Consider the following 24630-nt stretch of genomic DNA (forward strand, 5'->3'; position numbering starts at 1 on the left):
GATTAACAATGGTTTTAGGAAACAATTCTTTTGCCTGATGTTTGGGAGCCTGTAAAATGCACATATTGAAAATGGCATACTTCCCTCTTATAATACAACACTGCTTAACATTATTTTATGAATAGTCAAAGTATTCAAGTCTCCAATGATTTATTTTATTATGCAGTCTCCTCGCAAATTGTTTTCAAATTAAACTACTTGTTTAAAATACCTGCTGAAATCACTAAGTGAACAAACTCTCGTTTGTATCTTTATTTTTCTTAAAGATTGCACAAGCTGGAACCAAAACCAAAATACTATATCCACTGTACAGCAGTCATTATAAAACAACACACACCACATTTGTATTCTACCAAATAGAATATTTTCTTTAAAATTATATATTGCGTGCTCTTAGATTCATGCTTTAGATATTTTACATTTATCATTATTCTCTCATAAATAATTGCAACTTGACCAATTTGTACACCTGCTACCACTATATTCAATAGGGCAAGGCGTAGTCTTTGACATGAGAACAGATAAAATGGAAATCAGTATATGAATGTCACATCTACCCAATTGTGACTAGTGTTTTGCCTAAGAAATGAAATGCTAATGTAAAATACACACACAAAACTTCGTTTCAAAAGGCACAATTTCCTCCACAGAAAAGTACAACTTAAAAATACGTGGCAGTTAAAATGTGCGCCCTCGAGGGCGCTCTGACGTTCGCATTGATGTGATCCTGAACACCAAGAGCAGACCGCCTGGGCGGTTCAGGGTGAGCTCATCCAAGAAGTCCAGAGGCCCGGGGTACGGAGGTCCTGGTCGCCCTCGAGCTGTCCAGGTGGCCGGATTTACGCCACCTCTGAACTGTTGCTCTGAGTTTCAGCACCAGATCTGGGACCTCTCACTGTTCCAAATCTGGCGCCCTCTCAAAAACAAAAACGGTTTTGTCCATTGGGTCCCTCTTCCCACCACCAGGAGTTCCTCTTCTGCGAGAATAGACCCTCGATTCCTCTGTCCTCGCCCCGCCCCTTCCCGGGAAGACTTATTACAAGTCGCGCTCGCCGCCGCCCGCAGCCTCGGGGTCGCTCTGGTCGTCTGTGAAGCAGACGTCCACGTCACTGTCGTCGCTCTTGGGATCCCCAGGTTCCGGGGGATAGCCGGGCTCGGCACCCGGGCCGTCGCCCGCTTTGGCGAGCAGACTCTGGCCAGGGTGGCGGGACTTGACATGTCGCTCCAGGTCCCGGCGGCGCACAAGTACCTTGCCGCAGAACTCGCAGCGGTAGGGCGTGTTGCCCTCGGCGTGCAGCCGGATGTGCTTGTTGAGATTGCTGGGGTCGCCGAAGGGCCGCAGACAGACTTTGCACTTGAGTGGCTTGTAGCCCGTGTGCGTCCGCATGTGGATCTTGAGCCCATACTTGCGCGAGTACAGCTTGCCGCAGTAGAGGCACAGGTGGCCGGTCTTGGGCTTACCTGCGCCGCTGCCTCCGCTGCCGCCGCCCCCTGTGCCTCCCGCCGCCGCGACGGCCGGTGGCAACGTCCCCGAGTCCAGGCGTCCGCGACCCTTCCCGGCAGCCATCTCGGACAGCTGCTGATTGTGCATGGCGATCTCTCGGTCGATGCTGGCCAGCGAGCCCAGCTCAGCGGGGCTTAGGGCGGCCGCTGCTGGCCCGCTGAAGTAGGAGATGGACTCCGGATACTTCAACAGCCCGCCGAAGTGCAATTTGAGCGGGTAATAAGCGGTAGTGGCCGGTGAGCCGTAGAGCAGCTCCCCGTTGTAGACTGTAAAGGCCGGCATGACGGCAGGCAGGTGACTACATTCGCCACCTGGATAGGCTTTGAGACCGCCCGTGTCGAGGGGCGGCAGCGCGCAGCGCTCGAGGGGCAGCCCGGGCGCGGGGGGGAGCTGCGCGTAACGCGCTCCTGGCAGCGCGGCGGAGGCGGGCGGGGCGCGCTCCACGTGCTTGAAGGCGGACGCCTCTTCCGGGGGAACCGAGAGCAGAGGGAAGCCGCGCAGGGCCCCAGAGCACGGCAGGCCATGGGGCGGTGGCGGCGGCGGGTCCCCCGCGAGCAGGCACTTCGGATGGTGGTGGTGGTGCGCGTGGTGGTGATGGTGGTGACCCGCGCCGCCCGCCGCCGAGTTCTCCCCGCTGCCGGGGCGCCCGCACGCCCGGCCCCCGCCCAGCAGCCTGCCCAAGGTGAGGCCGGCCCCCTGCTTGCTGCCGCTCTCCTCCCGGTAGGGGTCGCCGTGGGCGGCCGCCGACGCCCTGGCTAGGCCGGCTGGCTTGAAAGCGGAGCGTACGCCGGGGTAGAAGGCCAGGCTGCCGACCCCCGCCGAAGAGCCGCCCACGATGCCGAGGAAGTGCCCTTGTCCTCGGGCGGCCCCGCTCATGTCCAAGGCACGGTCCAGCTGCTCCTTGCCTTTCTTGAGCTGCCCCCACTTGCCTGGGGTCGGCGAGGTGGCCCAGGGCGCGGAAGAGGCCTCGCGCTTGATGCCCTCCCGCGCACCGCAGGCCTGAGCTGGTGGTGGGCCCTGCGGGTGGGGTCGCAAAGTTCCTGCCTGGGAAGGCGCGGCGAAATCGGACGCGGAGGGTTTCGGGGAGAGACTGAGGCCATCAGCCGCTGGGACGGCGCCTTGGCGAGCCGCGTGTTCGTGGTGCAGGAAGGCGCCGCCTCCACCGCCGCTGAACACGCAGTGGAAACGCAGGTGTGCCTTAAGGCTGTTGGGGTATCTAAACGTCCTCCAGCAGTACCAGCAGATGTAGCGCTCCTCCCCTGGGCAAGAAAGAATGGAAAAGCGACCCGGTGAGAGGCGAACAAGCGAGACAGAAAGAAAGCGCCAGTGCACCCAAGGCAAAGGCCAAGTTTCGACCAGCGGTATCGGGAGAGGGCGAAATATAAGTTCGGTAGCCCTACGGTATCAAGGACCTCGAAAAACCCCAAATGGCCAATCCTTATCAGTGTCTCCATCCTCTGGGACTACTTAGAGGCCAAAAAGGTGACGGGACCTTTCCAACGAAGACTTCCTCCAGGCCTTCCTAGCAAAATCTTCGTTGGAAGGGCAGCATTCAGGCAGGCTGGCCGGGTAAGAGCAAAGAGCAGCTGTTGCTTTAAATCAAGTGTTGAGGCTGTGCAGTGTCTGGGCCCATCTGTTGGCGTTTGCAGAATAGGTAGCGTATGTCAAGGAGTTTGGATAAACTAAACAAAGACCAATCTAATGGTCGTGAGCGCCTCATTACCAGGCGAGACAATATCCTGTATGTATAGGCCATATGTAATCATTCCTTTTCATAGAACAATGTCTTTTGTGTCCCCTACCCACCCATTCCACCCCCTTCCAGCCTTAAACACTTTGCCTGAGGTTTTCCTGGAGCGTGACCAACTGAAGGACCACATAAGGACTATGATTTGCCATTCTTCAAAATTATTTGTATCTTTATTTCCTCTTTAACCCCATTTAATTTGCTGGGAGAAAAGAAAAAAATCTTATGCCATGATACTCTATAAAGAATGATGATAATCTAAGAAGGATGATGTTGCATTGTCTTGTCTGCCACTTGGTAATTAATTAACTCCTAGATAGCTGCACAAATCCAAGCTTAGTAAAGTCTTTGGAGAAAATATATTAGTTTTTTATTATATGAATATATATAAATGATATAGATCGATAAATATACATACTCAGCTTTTAATAAGTGCAGAATTCTCTACCAGGCACTACATATGTGTTTGGTGTCAAATCTTTTTTTGTGTTTAGTATTATTAGCATTAGTTTTTTCATTTCGCCCGAGTTTGTGAACACAACCAACAGACACATATATGATCACATACTAGAAGTTAATTTCCACTTAAAAGGGTCGTATTACTGCTGTAGAGAGAAATGATCTTGCAGTTAGGTTTCTTTTAAAACGTGGTTGATTGATAATACTGAAGGGAAAGATGTCTGTGAGAAAGAAGTTAGTTGAACCGCAAGGAAATATCCAAAATATAAATCAGTCTCATAAAATTTAACAGGAAAGTTAAATTCCCCCTCTGCATATACAAGCAGCTCAAACTTCTGAAATATTACTACAGAAATAACAATAGGGGAAAATTCCAGATCTTCTTCCCTTTATGTATATTAACTTCTGGGTTTGCATAACACAAGTAGCTCCCACCCCCACCCCTGTGAAACACCTGTGAAAACTCAAGTGATAAGCACTATATTCCAAGGAGAGCAGAAAGAAAAATGGGAGAGTAGTATTTCCCTATGAGACCCTATCCTAATTGTTTATAGAAGTCTTAGATAAAACCATTTCAGTATTCTGTTACTTTGTACTGAACATTCATGTAAAAGAAATCTTGAAAAAAAGAAAGAATAGACCTCCTGGGTTCTCTTGGTGGGTATGTTGTCTTAAATAACCTTCCTTCTAACTTCAGAGCCTTTCTGTCTCTCATCACCCCTTTTGAAAGAGGGAGTTTTCCGAGTCTGCCGCAGAATGACTCAGCTTAATGCAAAGCCACATACACTTTTTTTCTTAACATGAAGGGGCAGTATTTTCCTCCACCTTAAGACGAAATTGAAACCCACTGAAGTTAGCTAGAATTAGGAGAATAGCAGCCATCCGTATTTATTTCTTCCTCTTTCCAAGCTTTAAGCAGCATACATTTAATATATACTTTTTTTCAGTTATCCTAACCAACTGACATGTTCTCCAGACTCTCAGATCCAAATCATGCCAAGAGTACCAAACACATTTAACAAGTGACTGCCTCCTCTTCATGTAACTCTAAGGTAGTCAAGAGTTCAGACTTCTCCAAGATGGGGAAGTCAGGGTTCAAAATCACCCATGCCTTCTCACCTCCAGGAAAAAAAAAAAAAAGTGTTTATTTTGACATCTGTTACCATATGATGTTTATAAGCTCAATTGGCTGAAAGGAAAACACAAGGACCACTATTCCAGTTGCTTTTGTACTATTTGGAACTACCTAAGAAAGGGTGTTCTGTGTAGAAATGGCTGGCTCCTCAAGGTTAGTGGTCCTCCAAATTCTGTAGTGGCAGATTCGAGAGTTCTCCACTATGCGGCTTTTATTATACGTCTCTTTTTACTGGAAGAAGTTGACAAGAGAATGTAATATAATGTAATGCAAGGAACAAACTATCTTAGGATAATTTGAATACTATACATGCAAAATAAACAATTAACTTGCAGAAAACGATGATACTTTAAAGTGACTCATTGTTTTGAATAAACTTCATTCTGTCTTATTCATGAAGTGTTTCCTAATTCACATACTTGTATTAATTTCTCTAAACCTATTTCTAAAGGGATGTGATTGAGCAGGCAATCCAGGAAGACAGCATGTTCGAATATTTCACAGCATTCATTATTTTGATGTTAAATAATAAATGTGTCTTTAGGAGAAATTACAGACCATTGTCATGGAAAAAAAGCCATGGTAGCTTTGTATGTGAAAAGGAAGTCTCCAAGACCTTAACTATTCTAGCACCTCCTAGACTTCTTTCCACAGGAAGTGTTCTTCAGTGTTCAAGGGTAGGTTTAAAAATGTTTTTCTGTTTAGTTACTGCACCTTAATTTGCATAAATCCGCTCTTGGCTTTGAAGGGATCAAATAAATCTGAGAAGAAACTGGGATACATCCCAGATTCAATTTAAGTAGGCAAAGGGAAATGAATAAATGCCACTTAAATGGAAGGGTCTCAGTACCTGCCAACTGACCAGCTGTAAGTACCGTAATACTTCTAAAATGCTGTAGAAATGCACTGTTCTCCTGGAAAGCCAGTGGAGAAGAAATGTCCTTGGACTTTGTAAAAGCATTCCAGGTTTGAGTTATATTCTGTGGAACTCACGATGTAATTGCTATAACAACAATTTAAGGCTCCTTTTTTATTATGTATTTATTTATTTATTTATTTATTTTTTGAGACAGGGTCTCACTTGTCACCCAGGCTGGCATGCAGTGGTAACATTACAGCTCACTGGAGCCTTGACCTCCTGGGCTCAAGTGATCCTCTTTTCTCAACATCCTGAGTAGCTAAGACTACAGGCATGTACCACCACACCTGGCTAATTATTTTTTTGGTGTAGAGACAGAGGTCTCACTATGTTGCCCAGGCTGGTCTCAAGCTCCTAGCCTCAAGTGATCCTCCTACCTCAGCCTCCCAAAGTCTAGGATTACAGGCATGAACTACCGCACCTAATTTTTTTTTATCTTAATTGAGTAAATAATGGTCTCTTTGAATAGGCATCAGAAAAAGGATGGCCCCATTAAGTTCATAATGCGTACTTTTTCCCCTGCCGTTGTGAGCCAGATTACTATCACTGTTATCGTTTATGGTTGATTTTAAGGAGGTAGTGGCGACCTCTCCTCTTTGCCTTGAAATACAGGGAATGTGAATTCCATTTTACCATCCACGCTTTTGGAGTGGGTACCTTTCTCATCGTGAGTCGGAGTCGCCGTGGTGGGGATGTCGAACCACTGAGCCAAGGAGTTAGAATACCACACTGTCAGCTCCTCCCCTGGCTGGACGTCTCGCAATGCTCGGTAGAAGATCTGGGACGCAAGGAATGGAACAGTTCTCTGTCATTTCCTGGGTAATTGGTCAAAAAGCAACTGAGAAGAAAGGTTCAAATCCCGATTCTGATGCTGTGTGACCCTGGAGAAGCTACTGGAGCTCTCTGAACTTCACTTCCCTCACCCTTGAAACAGAAAAACAATAGTATCTACCTTATAGGGTTGTCAAGACATTTAAATGAGACGTCTAGCTAAAGCACTTTGCTCTTAATATTGTTGGCCACCGCAGGGATGGTTAGGTAGATTGAATTGGTGGTGGGGACTAGGGGATGTGGAGAGAAGCCCGCAGTACCTGTCCTCCGGGTAAGTCTGCAATAGCTTCCAGAGTCTGTTCCTGGGAGTTTCTGGCTGCCCGGATTAACCCTATCCACTCCAGAGGGGAGCCCCCCGACTCGTCCACCAGCTCCCCTCTCACCATGCGCACCTGCAACACAAGCAGTGGTCGTTCTCCCCGCACCTTGGCCAGGCCCACAACCCAGACAGAAAGTTTATCCTCCACCCCCACCCAACACAGGAAAGTGGTTGTTTTTGGTTTGGCCAGACCACTAGGGGCTACTGGAAGGAGGAGAATTCCTTAGGACCTTGCTTGGGGGAGGGAGAAAGAGGAAAGTCTACCTATGCTAACACTACCACCACTTTCCTGCGCCCCACCTTGGCAACACGGGGAGGGGGGAGGGATGTTGAGAACATCCTCCCTTAGTGCTTAAGCACATCTTGTACCAAGTTGTTCCCCACACACTACCCCAGCTCTCCCACTGGCAGTTCTGAGAGCAGCCCTAACACCAGGTTAGAGACGTTTCTAGGTCAGTCCCAGGACCCAGAGCGTCCCCCTACAAACAAACAAACAAAAAAATTATCTCATGCCTCCTCTATTCTGTGTGCATCGCACCTAGGTGCCTGTGAGCCTTGCAGCGAAAGTCTCAGAACAAAGCCCAAGCGGGGAAAAGCTTGCCCGCAGCTGGCAGGCCATTTAAAAGCAATTAAAAAGCGTTTAAAGAGGAATGCGCGGTGGGCACCAAACCCTGCTTTAGACTATAGTGGGGCGGGGGGGGGGGGGGCGTGATTGCAGGAGGAGCGAGGTACAAGTCCCGCTGGCTGGACACCGGAGCTTTTTCTTACTAGAAATCTCCAAGCAAAGCAAGCTATAAAGCCAAGGAAGCCAAAGCCCTTCCTTCTACCCCTGACTTCTGCCTTCATTTCCTGGTCGCTGTTTGCCGACCTTTGGCTCCTGGGACACCCCCAAAGCGGGCAAGTGCTTTAAGTCTCCCTGATCAGGGGTCGCAACGGTGTGTGGGGTGTGGGAGTCAAAGCTAGTGGTTTGGCCCTGGCGCCTGCCGGTTGGGACTCTGAACTCTCACAGCCCCGCTGTAGGCGCTCTGATCCTGTGCCCCGCGCTGATGGGCGCCCCTCGCCCTTGGAGCCCGCGTCAGAGCCAGCACCTTGCTCATCCTCTCTCCATATGCCCCAAACCCACAAGCCGACATCGGCAAGGGGAAAAATATATATATCTGAGGAGATTCTGGGAACTGAGAGCCTCCCAAAGATTTTTTTTGTTTAGGGAAAAAAAAGTAAATTATTTTAAGGCGAAATTAGGCCTCAAATTAACATATTGAAGGGCAGAAGGGAAGAAAGGTTCTCGATGCCCTACACCCCCAGAAAGAGGGTGCTTTTGCAGAGAGAGCTGAGGTCAGAGTGCGGGGGTGGGCTTCTGGGTTCTGAGGAGACCCGAGAGCGCGGGGGAAAACACAAGCCGCGAATGGTCCCGGCACCTACAGCCCTCAGTGCACCCCACCCAGGGCTGTCCCCCCTCGGCCACATCCTCTCCTCTCAACCCGACCCGTCCAGCTCTCACAGTTAAAGAGGCTACTTGCTCAGAATAACAGGAGTCCCCTTCCACCCGGCAGAATTAGCAGGTAACGACTCAATCACTCCCTTCCTCCACTTTCTCTCTCTAGCCCTTTCCCGGGTCAGGGCACTGAGAGGCGAACAGCAGTGGGCGGAGGTCTGAATGGTCAATACCTTTTTCTTGGGCCCGGGCTCCCTGCGGTCTGACAGGTACTTGCCCAGCTTGAAGGTACCAGGCACCGGTCCGAGGCGCAAGCCGGCCGGGATGCAGCAGTCGGCACTCACGCTGGTGGCTGGAGCTCTGGCGGCTCCGTGCATTGTTGCCGCCGCCCCCAGGCAGGCGCTCGGGTGCGCCAGGTCCTCGGAAGGGCGCGAGTGACAGAGCTGGAGCTACGCGCTAGCCAGGGAGCCGCGCCCCGACGTGCGTCCTCCGCCCGCGGAGTGACGCGGGCGGGCATGCACTGCGCCTTTTCAATTGGGGCGGGAGCCTTTTGGCACCGCCAGCGCAAGGGCGCGTAGTTTGGTGAGAGAGTCGCGCTGCGAAGCAGCTGCAGAGTCCTACCCGAGAGGGTCACATGGAGTGGTTCCCTCAGCCCCCTGCATAATCGAGGCCTCTGAATGGCTAGCACACAATGGTCCAGGCGACCTTCCCATTCCTAAAAATCCAATTTGTCAAGGGCGAAGAAAAGGCACTGGTGAATCAAAGGTCCGGCGGGACCATTAATCCTCAGCATGGGGTATTGTCCTCGAGACAGTTACGATATTTTAAGTGACAAATCCACTGTATAATTTCTCCATAAATTTTACTTCCTTTTATTGTTCCCCGACAAACCAGTTTTGGGAAATAAGTGACTACTTTAAGTCTACTTGGCTGATTCCTTTGAGCCTTGGTCTACTTCAAAGATTTGTAATTCTCTCCCCTTGGCTTTATTGTAAAGGAGATTAAACAAAGAGATGGAGACTGTTTGGAGGACTTGTTAACTTCTATTGATTTCTGGCGTGTGCCATACAGAAATTAGGCAGGTACTTGATGGGAAAACACCAGAAAATACCTACACTTTTTAAATAACGACCATTTTACCATTTCAGGGGATTGGGTTCAGGCCAGTCGTCTATTTAGAACTGCTTTAATTGTCACTTCTGTCCCATTTCGTCCCAAAATATGATGAAGCCTCCAGATCAAGTTGAGAAGGCGCGGTCAACTGTGCATCACTTTTCTCGGGCACACCCCGGGCCTGCACTTTCTCTGGAGAATGGGAAACGACCCCAGAACCAACAGTTTCGACCGGGGATCCTGCCCCCCGGTCCGCGGCCCAGGGTTGAAGAGGAAGAAGTTCTAACAGTGGGTTATTGATCACGTCCCCTGGAAGAGGTCCTTGGACTAACTCCCCTAAAACCAACAACCTGGACTTTTCTATTAAAAAATAATAATAAAATAAACAAAAACGAAATCACCGCAATCTGCTAAAGGTTGTAGAGAAGGGGGGCGAGGTGGGCGTTTGGGACAACTCTTTCTTACACCTACTTTGTGAACTAACAAGACGTTGTACTTCGAAGTTAAACCGGAGAGCTCCCCGTTTTCTTTTAGGGAAGCCTCCAATTAGCGTGCGGACATTTATTTTCATAAATGATAGCCGAGTTATCAAATTCATCAGATATTTGTGACTCCTGCCGGCACCTGCCGCGTGCTGCTAGCTCTGGGCACAGCTCCCCCAATCCTATGCAGCCAGCACCGAGCCCGATGCAGTTCTTCCAAGAGAGGCCTGAGTGGTGGTGTATTTCCAAGCCTAGCGCCAGAGGCCCAGCCACTGCACAAAAGGGCGGAGGGCCCTCAGCAGCGCCCACGCTGCTAGCTTCTCCAGGCTTTGTGGGCTGAAGGTGCTGGAGCGATTGTGGTTAGCAAGGGTGGCAGGACGCAAGGTGGCGACACCTGCAACTCAGCAGTTTATCTGAGGAGGTCTTCAGAGAAGCTCCGTGTAGTGCCCCTCAGTCGAAACCTATGTTCGCCACACTGGGCAGGTCCAGGACACTCAGGATCATTCATTCTGTGCTCTCCCACTCAAGACTCGGGGAACCTTTAGTGGATTGCTTCGGAGGTTCGGCCTCCTAGTCTGTAAAATGGGAATGATGGATACAAACAGACCCTTTGCTCCCTCTCCGCGGTTCACTTTCATTTGTAACAACAATCTGTAGAGTGAGTGCATTCTGGAAGCTCCAAAACTGGTTGTTTGCCTAATGGGAGAATCCAGGTCAGGCCAAAGGTTTCAAGTCTAACGTCTCACGTCAGACCCTGAGAGGACACACGGATGGCTGGCCTCGGGCCAACTCCAGGGCCTGTGTATACATGGCTGCTGAGGCAGAGAAGAGTCGCTTGGGAAGTCTGGAGGGCCACACACTGTGGCCTCCAGGACCGTGCAGCCACACTATGCCCAGGTCACTTTCTGAGGGAGCTGCCACTGATTTTTCCTCGGAAGCCTCCAATTGCGCCTCTGAGGGCTGCGAAGACTGCCCTCGACGGAGAAGAGGGAGCCTTTGATCCAGCGGCCCATGAATGGCAAAAGCCGGGGGGGAGGGAAGGAGGAGAGGAAGCCTCTCCCAAGAGTCAGGGCAATAAATTTAAGCCATGAACATGTCCCTCTAACCTCTGGCCTGGCGACTCCGGGATGACACCCAGTTTAAATTACCAGCACTGCAAACGGGAAGGGGCGAGCGCTGGGCCTGGGTTCGGGGCGCCTCCCCGGCCCTCCTTAATGAGTGAAAAAGCGTGAACGACACGCGAACAATTTTATCAATAGGACCATGTAAAGGCCGACTGTGAGGAAAGTTATTTATTAATATAGCCAATTGTGACTGGTTCCCAGCCCCGCGAGAAGAAAGAGACTGCGCCAGAGGCATTCACACCAGCTCGCCGAGTTTTATTCTGTCCTGTGGCTCAGAGTTGAAGTTCCCCAAGTGAAATAAATTGTCCACAAAGGAGAAAAGGAACACATTTTCTTTTATTTTTCCTCCCCTAAAAAGCAAGGGTGAAACCAATCTAATGTGCCCAGTGGAGCAAGATGGGCCGTGAAAGGCTGGGTGTTAAAAGTAAAAGCGGGCTGTGCAGCAAATGGGATGGAAAATTAAATGAAATTAAATAGCTTGAACGGCCGTATTGTCCCTTATTAAAAAGACACATTAATTACATGGTCTCAGCCTTATTCAAAGACAATGTTGAGACTCAATCAAAACATTCCACTCGGCTTTTTTTTTTTTTTTTTTTAATCGACTTGAAATGGGCGTCCAGAGGCCCCGTTAAAGCGAAATCTCTCCTACACCGAGGTGCGGGGAAAGGCGGTTTAGGGGCGGTCCTGCTCCCTGCCCACTGTGGAACCGCTCGGGCAAGGCTCCCGCTCCGGTAACAGGTTGCCATAACAAGGCTGGAATGCTCACCAGCAGCCGCCGGCCCTCCGAGGGGCAGGCTGCCGAGAGCTAAGTCCCACCCGCGCGCGGCTTTCGGACCTGGCAGTGATAGCGGACGGCCCCGCCCGGTGCGTAGTCGCGAATGAGCGAAGAGCTGGGAATGCGGCCGGCGCCGAGCACGTGTGACCTGACTGGACTCCGCCTAGAGGAAAGGAGCGCCTTAAGACTTTGGCGCTGAGACGAGTGGCTTCTTTCAGACCACATTTCTCCTGCGCTGCTCGTCACCGTTGCTCAAAGGCTTTGAGTTTCAGGTCCCCACGGGGACCGAGTGAGCTGTCCTGAGGGGTGGCGGGGGTGGGGAGGGCTGAGTCTTGGAGACCCTGGTGCTGGTGACTCACCAAACACCCCTCCCTCCCAGGTCGGCGCGGAATCCCGAAACTGGGCCCGGAGGAGTCCTGAACCCGGGGATGCAGAGAGCCGCTTGGGGTCAGCGACCCGACACGAAGGAGGTTGGGGAAAGCAGAGAGAGGCCTGCAAGCCCCGCTTTCAGTAGCCGAATGTTGGCCGGAGGTGGCCTAGGCTGCACCCCCCGAGGGTGTCCGCGCGGGCCGGGCGGGCGGGTCAGCTCGGACCAGCTGCGCGGCCCCCGAGGCGCGGGTGGGACATTAAGGCCGGGTCTGAATAGGGCGGCGGCGATGGGCTCTGGGAACGCCACCAGATGACACGCCGGCGATGAGGCCATTTTCCCCTTAATTGCGTGGCCGGTGGATGCGCGGCGGCCGGGAGTCTCCAAAGTGGCAGCCAGGACGCAGCCCGGACGCCGCTGGTGGGTTTTGTGGTGCCTTTTTTGTTGTTTTTTAAGTCCTCCGTTGGAAACGGCTCAATAAAAGTATTCAGAATCCCTCTCAAGTTGCCTTTTAACCGGAGTTCTCCAACTTATTTCTTGGTTCTTTCGGTTGACATGGTGCAAAGAAAAGTCAGCGAGCGTGTTGCTGAATTGCAATGTCTCGGGGCACCTCCACATTCAGCGCTTCTCTGCCGGCCGCTGCCGAATGAGCCCGCACTCAATTCGATTTTCCTTGCTGTTGGGCACATTTAGGAGCGCCTCTATTTGTGAAGTTCATTTCTAGGCAAATGTATTCAAGAGCTGATGGGAATGAATAGGACCGTGTGTCAGCCGCCCCTAATTGGGATTAAAGCACTTAGGAGCATATGCAGAGAGTGACAGAAATTCTCAGGTTGCATTGTGTTCAGACTTCCACCCGCTCGGACGCTCCTCCTCCAGGGGAGATTTATAGAGATTTCTCGGAGAAACTGAGGAAAGAAAAGCGAAAAGGGAAACAACCGGGCTAATGGCTCACGATGGGGCTGCGGTTCCGCAAGTGGTGGTGACAGCTTCTGAGAAAAGATGCTGGGGAATAATTGAACGCGGGCGGGGGAGCAGGTCTGAACTCTTTAATCAGAAAGGCGGAGAGTTAAAAGGCGAAATAAAGATGTTCTGGAGATTCCCAGACGGTGTTTCCCCCTTTTCTTCTTCTTCTTTTTTTTTTTTTTTTTTTCTTTACCTTGAAGAGCCGGGATACATTTCTTTTTATCTCTACCCTCCCACACCCACCCTAAATAACATACCCTCTCTTGGAGCAATAATAAGAACAATTTGGTACTCGAATTAGAGAGGGGAAAAGTCACAAAAGAAACAAAAATATCTCTCTTTTTTTGTATGTTGAAGACTTCACACCCAAATAAATCAATGAAAGTATTTTGACATATGAATGTGTGTGTAAAGTATACACATGCTATGTTAAACACGATCATAATATGTATTTATATAATTAAGGCTGTGTGTAATTATATAGTGTGGTAAATCTCCACCTGGAAGTAGCTGCTAGGTTTCTGAGCTGAATTGACAAAGCTTCCCCCAACTTCCTGCTCTGTCACCCAAGCTGGAGGGCAGTGGAGTAATCATGGCTTACATGGCTCAGTGGTCCATCATGGTTCACTGCAGCCTGGGCTGAAGCGATCTTCCCATCTCAGCTTCCAGAGTAGCTGAGGCTACAGGTGTGAGCCATGACACTTGGCTATTTTTTTATTATTATTTATGTTTTGGAGATTCCAACCAGGCTGGTATGGAACTTCTGGGCTCAAGTCAGCTTTCCAAAGTGCTAGGATTACAGGCGTAAACCATGGTGCTCAGCCCACAAGGCCTTTTAAAACCTGAAAATCAACATGGAACTGAGGCTCAGACAGTTGTCTAAGCAAAGAGAAGTGACAGCCTCTTTTAGCCCTTCAGGAGCAGAGAAACCAGAAAGGACAGATGAACACTGAACAAAAGAATGAGGGGGAAAGCAGATACTTCTTTTCTGGATTTTCTTTCTTTCCTTTCTTTCTTTCTTTCTTTCTTTCTTTCTTTCTTTCTTTCTTTCTTTCTTCTTTCTTTCTTTCTTTCTTTCTTTCTTTCTAATTCATCTGGAAACATTGATTCCCAGGAAAAGTGAGAGACTCTGGTTGTCTGAGCTCAGGATAGGAGAGAGACTTCTCACTATACTACTTTTGGTATCATTTTGGATTTGGTACCATAAGAGTATATTTCCAATTAAAAGTTATTCTTGCTGGATGTGGTGGTTCTCACCTATAAACCCAACACTTTAGGAGGCTGAGGCTGGGGTATTGCTTGAGAGTTTGAGACCAGCCTGGGTAACATAATGAGACCCTGTGTCTACAAAAAAAATTTTAATAAGTTATTCTTGATATTACATTTTTAAAATCTGTATGAGGGCAAGGGGAAAAGAGGAAAGAAATAAAAGGATGGTAATGTGGAAATATGAAAAAGAGATGACAACCAGCAATTTTTATAATAAATTCCTATGCAAAATTAGTCTCCCAAACTCACTCTAGAAACACCTGCTAACCACGGGCTTAGCCATGGTGAGAAGCTGTGTTCTCCAACTACAAAGGAGATTCTGGATAAAGGGGATGACCATGTGACAGAGTGACAAGCTCCCCCCACCCCACAACCATGTCAAGCCATGAGTGGAATATTTTCTTTCTCCTTCAATTCCTAAAACCTTCTTTCTCCCCCAGGCTAGCCCACCTCATAAAGAAAGAACTTGTGAATCTGTGTTCAGGAGGCACAGGATTTTCCTTTACCCCCAAATCTAGTTTTAAACTTTTTGGAAAGTAGTGCATTATCAAAGGAAGCTGGCCTGGCAGATACCTTGGTATTCCCTGGGAGAACCTGTGAGCAGTTGAAGTTGATCCAGTGATCACCACAATAACAAAATAAACAAACAATAAAAATTTTCTGCTTCTGTCACAACTAAGAGCCAAATTTATGTTCATAGCCAGCATCTTCAAATAGCAATTAGAAAGTTCACTAGTAGGATCTGTGTGTTCTTCTACTGTCACCACTAATTATGTGTCTGATGCAACGCTATCACTCATGTTATCCATACTCATGTTATTTATATGCGTGAGCAAATGAGGATACATTTCAATTTCTTGAAAGTATAGTTGAATTTTATATATCCTTCATTTTATGGTAGGATAAACATTCAGATAACCTTTCCAACACATAAATAATCACCATCTAAAATTTTGGTAAGGTTACAAAAGGTAAATTTTATGTACATACACACGAAGATATTGTTTAAATAGTTTTATTGAGATTCACAAGCCATAAAATTCACCCATTTAAAGTGTACAAATTTTGTTAGCGTATTCACAGTTCACATAGTATACAACCATTACCACAAGCTAATTTTGGAACATTTTCATCTGCCTCACTCAAAGAAAGCTCGTACCCAATAGCTACCACTCCCCATTCATCCCCAACCTCTCCAGTTCTAGGCAACTACCAGCGTTTTTCAGTCTCTAAACATTTGCTTATTCTGGACATTTTATCTAAATGAAATCATACAACATGTGGTCTTTTGAGGTTTTTTACTTAGTATGTTTTCAGGGTTCATCCATGTATAAGAGTTCATTCCTTTTTGTGGATAAATAATATTCCATGGTAGAGATATCTCAAATTTTATTTTTCCATTCTTAGTTAATAGGCCTTTGCTATTATGAGCAATGCTGTTTTGAACATTGGTATACGTGTTTGTGTGTATGTGTCTCTGTGTGTGTGTATGTGTGTGCGTGTGTGCGTATATATATACACACACACACATATATATATGTTTTGTTTTATTTTATTTTATTGAGATGGAGTCTTGCTCTGTTGCCCAGGCTGAAGTGCAAAGGCACGATCTCGACTCACTGCAACCTCCACCTCCTGGGTTCAAGAGATTCTCCTGCCTCAGCCTCCCAAGTACCTGGGATTACAGGTGTGCATCACCATGCCCAGCTAATTTTTGTATTTTCAGTAGAGACGGGGTTTCGCCATGTTGGCCAGGCTGGTCTCGAACTCCTGACCTCATGTGATCCACCCACCTCAGCCTCCCAAAGTGCTAGGATTACAGACATGAGCCACTGCACCCAGCTGTTTTTATTTCTTTTGGCTGTATACCTAGGAGTAGAATTGCTTGGCCATACAATAACTGTGTTTAATTTTGGGGGGATGGTCAAACTGTCTTCCAAAGCAGCTGCACCATTCTACATTCCCACCGGGAGTGTATAAGGGCTTCAGCTTCTCCACATCCTTGCCAACACTTATTATCTGTCTTTTTAATTATCGCCATCCTAGTAGGAATGAAGTGGTGTCTCACTGTAGTTTTGATTTGCATTTCCCTAATGACTAAATGAATAATGCTCAGACATACTTTCGTGTGCTTTCTGCCATTCATATATCCTTTTTAGGGAAATGTCTATCTAGGTCCTTTGCCCATGTTTCAATTGGGTTATTTGTCTTTTAATTATTGAGCACACACATTTTTTATAACTTTTTAAATGCCCAACACATAACAGGCTATTAGGTTGAATGATCATAACAACACTATGAGGTAGAATTTTTTATCTATCTTTTACCAATGAGAAAATTTCAAAGAGGTTAAGAGCTTATTGGGGTCATACAGTAAATAATGGAGACAGAATTCCTCTCACATCATTCTGGGTTTAAAATCCAGGCCATTTACACTTGACCTCACTGCGTTAAGGGGCTTAATTGATGTCACATATCTGTTCTTCTCTATGCAAATGATTAAGTTACCATGGGACATCCAAGTAGTTGAGAGAGTGGGCTCTGCAGTCAGAGTGCCTAGATTCAAATCCTTCTTCTGACACTTAGCCACGTGAACTTGAGCAAGGGTAACTTTTCTATTCTCCAGTTTCCTTATCTGTAAAATATGAGTAATAAAAAAGACCTACTTCTCAAGTGCTCAGCAGAGCACTGAAGACGTAGGACATACTCAGAAATGTTACTTAATAATATTCTTATAATGATACTATGCCCACCATTTACCAAGCCCTATGATAATGTATTTGTACTGTTAGGCTACGAATTGTATATGATAAATTAAATAGAGCAGGACTTCTGGCGCCAGAGGCTACTTGGGCAGTCACATAAGATACAGTCATGCATAGCTCAGGGCAACAAATAATTGATGAAGGAAAGCCTCTCTTTATAGATGTATTCTATCTCATAAATGAATAAAGAGTTTGGGAATTCAAGTATTATTGTTTTGGAACCCTTAGTGAAATAATGAATCCAGGCAATGATCATCAGTGACGGCTAGCAGCACAAAAAGCAAGACAACTACATATTATGTGCTTCTGAATGGAAGAAGGCAACACCGCCTGTGAAACAATCTTGCCAAAACAAGCAAGCAAGCAAATAAACGAAATCAAACCTGAATCTGATTGTTCTCATAATAGGAAATAGAGAGGACAGATGAACATGACAAACAAATCAGTGGGACTTGATCAGCAAAAACAAAATAAAACAAAAACAGATTGTGGGACCCTCTACTGGACAACTCATTTTTATTTTTAACAAGTAAGTTGCAAGGTGAAAGGGAGAGGGAGGGGAGACCAACACATTTAAAGAGATTTAAAGAGTGTAGTGGTTTAAAAATATGTCCACAGATTATTTAACAATTCACACCTCAAAAAGCGGAACCTTGAGTGTGGGCAAAGTTTAATCACTTGCTTGTAACAAAGAGAATATGGCAGAAGTGATGGTGTGTGGTTTTTGAGACTAGGTCATTGCACATTCCTCCTTGATATCTCTACAACACTGACTAGATATTCCATGGTATTAGGAATTAATGTTAATTTTAAATGAAATAATTTTATTATGGTTATGTTTTTTAAATCCTTATTTTTCAGATACATACTGAAATATTCACAGAAGAAATATGATGTCTGGGATTTGCTTCACATAATTCTAAGGTGAGAGGGCAATGAGTAGAGGTATAGATCAGGATTTTTCAACCTAAGCACTAATGACATTTTGGACTTTGTTGTAGGGGCTGTCCTGTCATTGTATGATATTTAGCAGCATCCTTGTCTCTACCCACTAGGTGCCAGGAATATCCCTCCCCCATTGTGGTGCAAGACATTGACAAATGTCCCTGAAGGAGAAAATTACTCTCCGTTGAGAACCACTGGGTATAGATGAAACAAAATTGGCCACAAGTTGATAATTATCCAATTGAGTGAGTGATAAGTACACGGGCATTCGTTACAATATTCTGTCTATTTTTGTATGTGTTGGAACTTTTCAAAATAAAATGTTATTCAAAAATAAGATTTTTTTTAAAAGTCCAGTAGGGGAGAAGAGATGTGAGACAGTCAGTGGGTATGTGTACATGCTCTCAAATCTGAGCGGTAAAAAAAGCAAAAACAGGTTCTCTGCTTCTATGATCTTTTAAGAAGCTATACCAGGGATGGGCTAGAGAGAATGTGCTGAGTTGCAGGGTGTAAAATCTAAATAGCTGCCTGGAATCTTCAAAGCTACAGTGGTACCTTGCTAGACCTAAGAAATCCACAGCCTTCACAATTTTGAAAAAAAGGTACTTCTGTGGCATTGAATAAAACTCTTTCTACTCTTCTCAGTTGGGATAGGAACCACCAAATGTGGTCTGCCCTTAAGTCAATTATAATGGCCTGAATTCATTTCACTTGTGCAAATACCTTCCTTGTTAAAAAAAAAAAAAAAATCCGTGAAGTTATTCCACATTCATCCTTGACGTTTGAGCCTCAAAGTCATGTTTGGAAGATAGCATGTAGGAGAAGAGTCTTCAGTATTATCCCTCGGTTTGGGGATACTGTGCTCCTAACTTAATATCCTAAGACATGTCTGGATCAGTGAGTGTTCTGAGGTAATGTGGAACTTTCTCCTCCCAAAATTCACATGTTGAAGTCCTACCCACCAGTACCTCACTCAGAATGTGACCTTATTTGGAGATAGGGTTCTTAAAAAGATAACCAAATTAAAATGAATTTATTAGGGTGACTCCTAATCTAATATAACTGGTGTCCTCATAAGAAGAGGCATTTAGATTCAGACATGCATATAGGAAGAATGTCATGTGAACATGAAGACAGCCACCTATAAGCAAAGAGAGAGGCCTGGAATAGATCTTTTCTTCACAGCCCTCAGAAGACATCAATCTTATCAAAACCTTGATTTTGAACTTCTGGCCTCCAGAACTGTGAGACAATAAATTTTTGTTATCTAAGCCACCCTGTTTTTTGGTACTTTGTTAGGGCAACTCTAGCAAACTAATACAAGAACAAACACCAAAAACTCTGTGAAGGGTTGAAGCAGAAAGGGATAAGAGGTGGTTCTGATTCTATCCAAATGTAAGAAATACTGGCTTCAAGGCTACTTCCCCAAGAAAACCCAAATTAAACCATAAGATGGCTCGACTGGAGACACCACAGCCAAGGCACAGGACACAGACTCGACTGTCTCTGAGAATGGCTCTCTGCCCCTACTGCCTCAAGAAGTTTGATACTCTGCTGCTGACCTCACAAAAAGGGATTCCACACAAGCGTTTGCTTTTTCACATTACTTATTTCCAAATCAAAGTCTCGGGTGGTAGTTTCTGACTTAGAACCTAAGCCATATTGCTATGTCCTATATGCAATAAGAAAGCTGAGAAAATGAGCATCTGATTTATAAATAGGGAAAGGATGGAGCCATAAGGTAGGCTATTCCCAGTCATAGTTAAAACGTCTTCATAAGCTTGATACAACTTCACTACACTGCCTTAGTCGCTGTAACAAAGTCTTCTATTAGCTTCCCAAGTATTCATTTTTCCCATCTTTTAATAGAACCCTGATTGTATTATGTTACTGCTAGTTGCATTGCTGTCTAGAACAAAGACTGTGTGTCCCAGCCTCTTTGTGGCTATGTGAGTCCTGGTCAATATGATGTAAAAAGAAGTATCTTTTAAGACTAAGGAGACATATCAGCCCCCTTTTGACTTTCCTCATGCTTGAAATGTAGACATGATGGCTGGAGCTACAGAAGCCATCTTGGTCCATGATATGATCCTGCGTATAGAAGCCATGTACTGAGGATGGCCAAACAGAAAGACAGAAGGAAGTAGGATCCCAGATGACTTAATGGAACAACCACACCAACCCTGGATTACGTATGGCTGGACTTCTTTTAGGTGAAAATAAACTCTGGTGTCTAAACCACTACTTGGCAGGGGAAGGGAGAAAGTTCTTTTACTTAAGGCTGATAGCAATCCTGAAGTGGTACTACTAATATATAGAAGATACTGCTTTGTTTCCTTTTGGGCTTTGGCTTTGTGTGTGTTATCAATGAATTAACTTTTTAGATTTCCTTATAATTTGTATTCATTTTTATATTTAAGAGGCTTATATATAAATATACCTTTTAAAATGAGATACTATTGATTTTATTTTACCAAAAATATTTGGAGAATAAAAAATGTTTAAGTCATTAACATAGGATAGGAACATTCTTCCAAAAATTGCTATTTAGTGTTGAAAAATAAGACATCCTTTGAATCCAGGACATCATTGCTGTGCATTTATGAATTTGTAGTCTGTCTTGATTCATTTTGTGTTACTATAACAGAATACCACAGACTGAGTAATTTACAAAGAAAATAAATTTATTTCTTACTGTTCTGGAGGCTGGAAAGTCCAAGAGCATGGCACTGGCATCTGGCAAGGACCTTCTAGTTGTTAAGAAAGTAGAAGGACAAGAAAGTGCTCTCAAGAGAGCAAGAGAGACAGAGGGGGCAGAACTCACTTTTATAACAAGACCTTTCCCCCAATAACTAAGCCACTCTCAGGATAATGATAACAACCTTAATCCATTTATGAGAACAGAGCCCTTGTGACCTAATCACCTCTTATCAGGCCCCATCTCCCAGAACTATTGTATTGGGGGTTAACTTCCCAACCCATGAAGTTTGGGGAACACAGTCAAACCAATAGCATGGTCTGTGGTCTGAATTCTGTATATTGTCAACCCCAACATTTAATTATATTTTAGTAGATGTTTAATGAAGGATATTAAACTATTCATATAGCATCTATCTTCTTCAGAATTGATAAATTTATTCATTCCTAATCTTAAACCAGCTGTGTGATATATTTTAGGCTTCTAAGGGAAAAGTAACAAATGCAAAAATAATTCAAGTGCAGGGAGAAGAAGTAGGTTCATGTCACTAAAAATGAAAGAGATACCCATACATGTTTCCAAGGTCAAACCAAAGGCTATCATTATATAGTTTTTCATTTTATCACTGATGGTGATGCAGAGGACTTAAAAAAAATTTAAGCTGATTCATCTTGAGTCATGTGAGGGTTGATTTGATATAAAGAAATAATAAGAGAATTCAGTAGAGAGAAATAAATGATAAAGGGGTAGAAGAGAAAAAAAGTAAAAGGAAGAAGTGAGAAGCTATCAGAAAGAAGTTTCTATACTTGAGCAACAGATAAAGATGGAATGATTTGCTGATTAGTATAACTGAAAATATGGGGAGGGGTGGATTCTGCAGGACAGCATCTGGATTAAATACTTTATAAGAAAAAATATAATTCAGCAAAAGTCTTTCTCTTCTGTGATAACATCACCGACATTTCAGTGCCTACTTGCCTCAAAAAGAGGAACTTGACACAGAGCAGCAACCAGAAGCTACTTATTCTTTCATCATTAGACCAGAAAGGAAAGGAAATGTTTTTTAGAATATGTTGCCAAGTAATTAATGAAGTTGACAAGTTGAAGGCAATTTTCTGGTTCTTGTTTTAACAACAACTTAACTTTGTTTTTTATAACCCAATGATGTTGGGTAAAATAAAACCAATTGACAGAGAATAAGTCAGGACAGGACTTGGTTGCATCTGAATATGAAAAATATCTAGAAGGATGCTTCATCTTTATCCTTTATCTAATTCTGTTGCCCTCACAGCATACATGAATTCAGTTTTTAATTACTTATTTTTAATTTTTAAAATATATAACAAATCATGCATAGCAAAAGTTTTATTCTGTAGAATTGATACTCTCATTCTCTCATTTTTACATTTCACTCAGTCACAGCTTCGAGAAGTTGTGTAATATTGCCAATAAGAATGACTCCTTTGATTTCCACGTAATTTTTCCAGTGACTGTTTTTTCTGTCTTCAGGGGTTAATTTCCTGTAGTAAACTGTTACATAATCATCCCCAGTGAATCAAACCTCCTGGTATTCATGCTCTTGTATAATCTCCTTTCACAATGATCCTAGGCTTTGCCATGTGACTCGCTCTGGTCAATGGGACATCAGCAAACATGACACAAACAGAAGTTTCAGTACTTGCACATTTGCATCATCCCCTTTTAATATACTATTGATTGCCATATGAAGAAGCCTGATCTAGTCTTCTTAAAAGACCACTCAGAGCAAGAGGTCCAGGCCTCAGCTCCCCATCAAATGATTATAGCCACTTTAGTGAGCCTAGGTGAGACTAGAGAAAGATCCATCCAGGTAAGCCCAACCCAAATTGCAGAATGGTGAACAAATAAAGTGTTGTTTTAAGTCACTAAGTTTTAATAACCAATTAGTTATTCAGTGACAGATAATAGATAGATACACCTCCTCTGAATGAATATAATTAAACAGAACAGAGATAAATGTGGGGGAGACTGCCTTGATTCATTATGATCAGCGGTCTAGAAATGTGAGAAGGTAAACTATTTAGACAAGAGATAACCAACAAACTGGGGATTGTGACTGATCACAAGTATGGAAGATATTAAGATATCAACCCAACAACCATCATCCCCATACGTTTTTTGCTAGCAGAACCCTGAGTTTGTGTATAAAGTGTTCAGGTGCTTTAGGGAATGCAAAGTCCCTCCAAACTCCAAGAGGTGAATCTTGATTAACTTAAGTCAGTCATGGTAGTTCCTTTACCCTCATTTTTGACTGGTTTAGGAACAGGAATGTGAAACAATTCTGGGGGTGGGGGGGAAACATGTGAGAGCAAGTGTTTTGGAGGTACATGGGAACCGTTTTCTTTCATCTTAAAAGGGGTGTCTAAAAGAAAACGGTCTCCATTATTTCTGTCTTTTCATGTTTTGTGAGAATGACATTCTTAGAAAAGCAGCAATCAATTGTGAGGAAACAAACCTGAGGACAGAAACCAACATCCACATCAAAGAGTAAAGAAATGTTAGGTGTTTAGTTGAACAATTAGGCAATAGTTTCTGTAACCTAAATGTGAGATGTGGATATTTGGCTTTGCTTCTTTCTCTTGCACATTGGGAATTGAAATGAGAGGGTGTTTTGATTAATTTTTCTAATTCATGTTTTGCCTCCTATGCTTGCAATTAATTTACCTTTCAGTATTGTTTGGTCTTTTTAAAACTGGTTAGAAACTTGTAAGGACATTACAACTCTATCTCCTTTTCCGAAAGTAAATGCGAACAATCAATTCAACATTCTTGATACAAGAAATGTTACAATGAATGTTGGAATCTCAAAGAGACCTCTCTCTCTGGAGCAATGCAATTAGATTTTCCAGTGATTAAATGGGTCATTGCTGACAAGAAATTATTGCTCAGGGCATAAGATTGTACTTCATTCCATCAAAGTGATGCTCAAGTTCAGAAAGCTGCACAGAAAGCACCCTTAGACAAACACAGACGTGGGAAAGGAATAAACTTGTGAGACTCCATCAGTTTCCCCATTTGGTTCTTCAGCCCCCTTGCGAAACTGTCTGACCTCGGGCATCTGTGGAAACGCAGACGCTGAGGAAGCACGGACAGAGGAGCGCTTGGGATACCTGCGGCCCCATCCCAGGTCAGTACCCTGGAGGCGATGACTGACGTCCCAATCCCTAATCTGGGGACTGAGTGCTGGGGCGGCGCCAGGCTGCTTTCCCGGGAGCCAGAAGACTCTGCTGGACCACCGAGCTCACGTGCAGAAAAAGCTCGAGGCCGGGCCTCTCCCCCGTGCCAGGCACTCAGGGAAAGAAAAGAGCCCTGGCTTGCTGGCGGGGGGAGGGGGGGAGTGGGGGATGGGGACGGTAAGGACGCCGCGCCGGGGTCCCTCTCCTCTTGGGGGTGGACGTGCCAGTAGGTCAGGCTGTTTTCCTGCGAGGACGGAAAGGGAAGCCTCGCTCCTGTCTCCTCAATTCCGGGGCCCCGCGGAGCCCCCATTCTGCGCTGGAATTTCACCTCTTCCCTGCACTGTCTCCCCACCAAGTCTCAGGCCGAGCTTATGCCTTCTTAGAGATCGGCTTCTGTCGCTGTGGCCCTGGGATGCCTTCTTAGAGATCGGCTTCTGTCGCTGTGGCCCTGGGATATCAAATCCTAGAAAGCAGTCTGAGGAGAGAGAACCGCGCGCTGAAGTGCTAGTGGCCACGCGCCTCCTGGCGGGCGCCAACAGCTGCCTCGAAACAGCCGTCG

At 45.5% G+C, this 24630-nt stretch overlaps 1 protein-coding gene across 1 annotated transcript; it reads right to left on the bottom strand.

Moving 5' to 3' along the window:
* Positions 1–237: 237 nt before the first annotated feature.
* Positions 238–8726, bottom strand: PRDM13 (PR/SET domain 13). Its single transcript, XM_078001070.1, has 4 exons — positions 8583–8726; positions 6856–6987; positions 6422–6542; positions 238–2763 (listed from the first exon to the last, which is right to left on the bottom strand). Exons 1-4 carry the CDS (start codon positions 8724–8726, stop codon positions 1037–1039), a joined length of 2124 nt encoding a protein of 707 aa, XP_077857196.1. The 3' UTR covers positions 238–1036.
* Between the last annotated feature and the right edge of the window lie 15904 nt (positions 8727–24630).

The sequence above is a fragment of the Macaca mulatta genome, chromosome 4 (genome assembly GCF_049350105.2).
Source record: "Macaca mulatta isolate MMU2019108-1 chromosome 4, T2T-MMU8v2.0, whole genome shotgun sequence".
Classification (NCBI taxonomy): Eukaryota; Metazoa; Chordata; class Mammalia; order Primates; family Cercopithecidae; genus Macaca; species Macaca mulatta.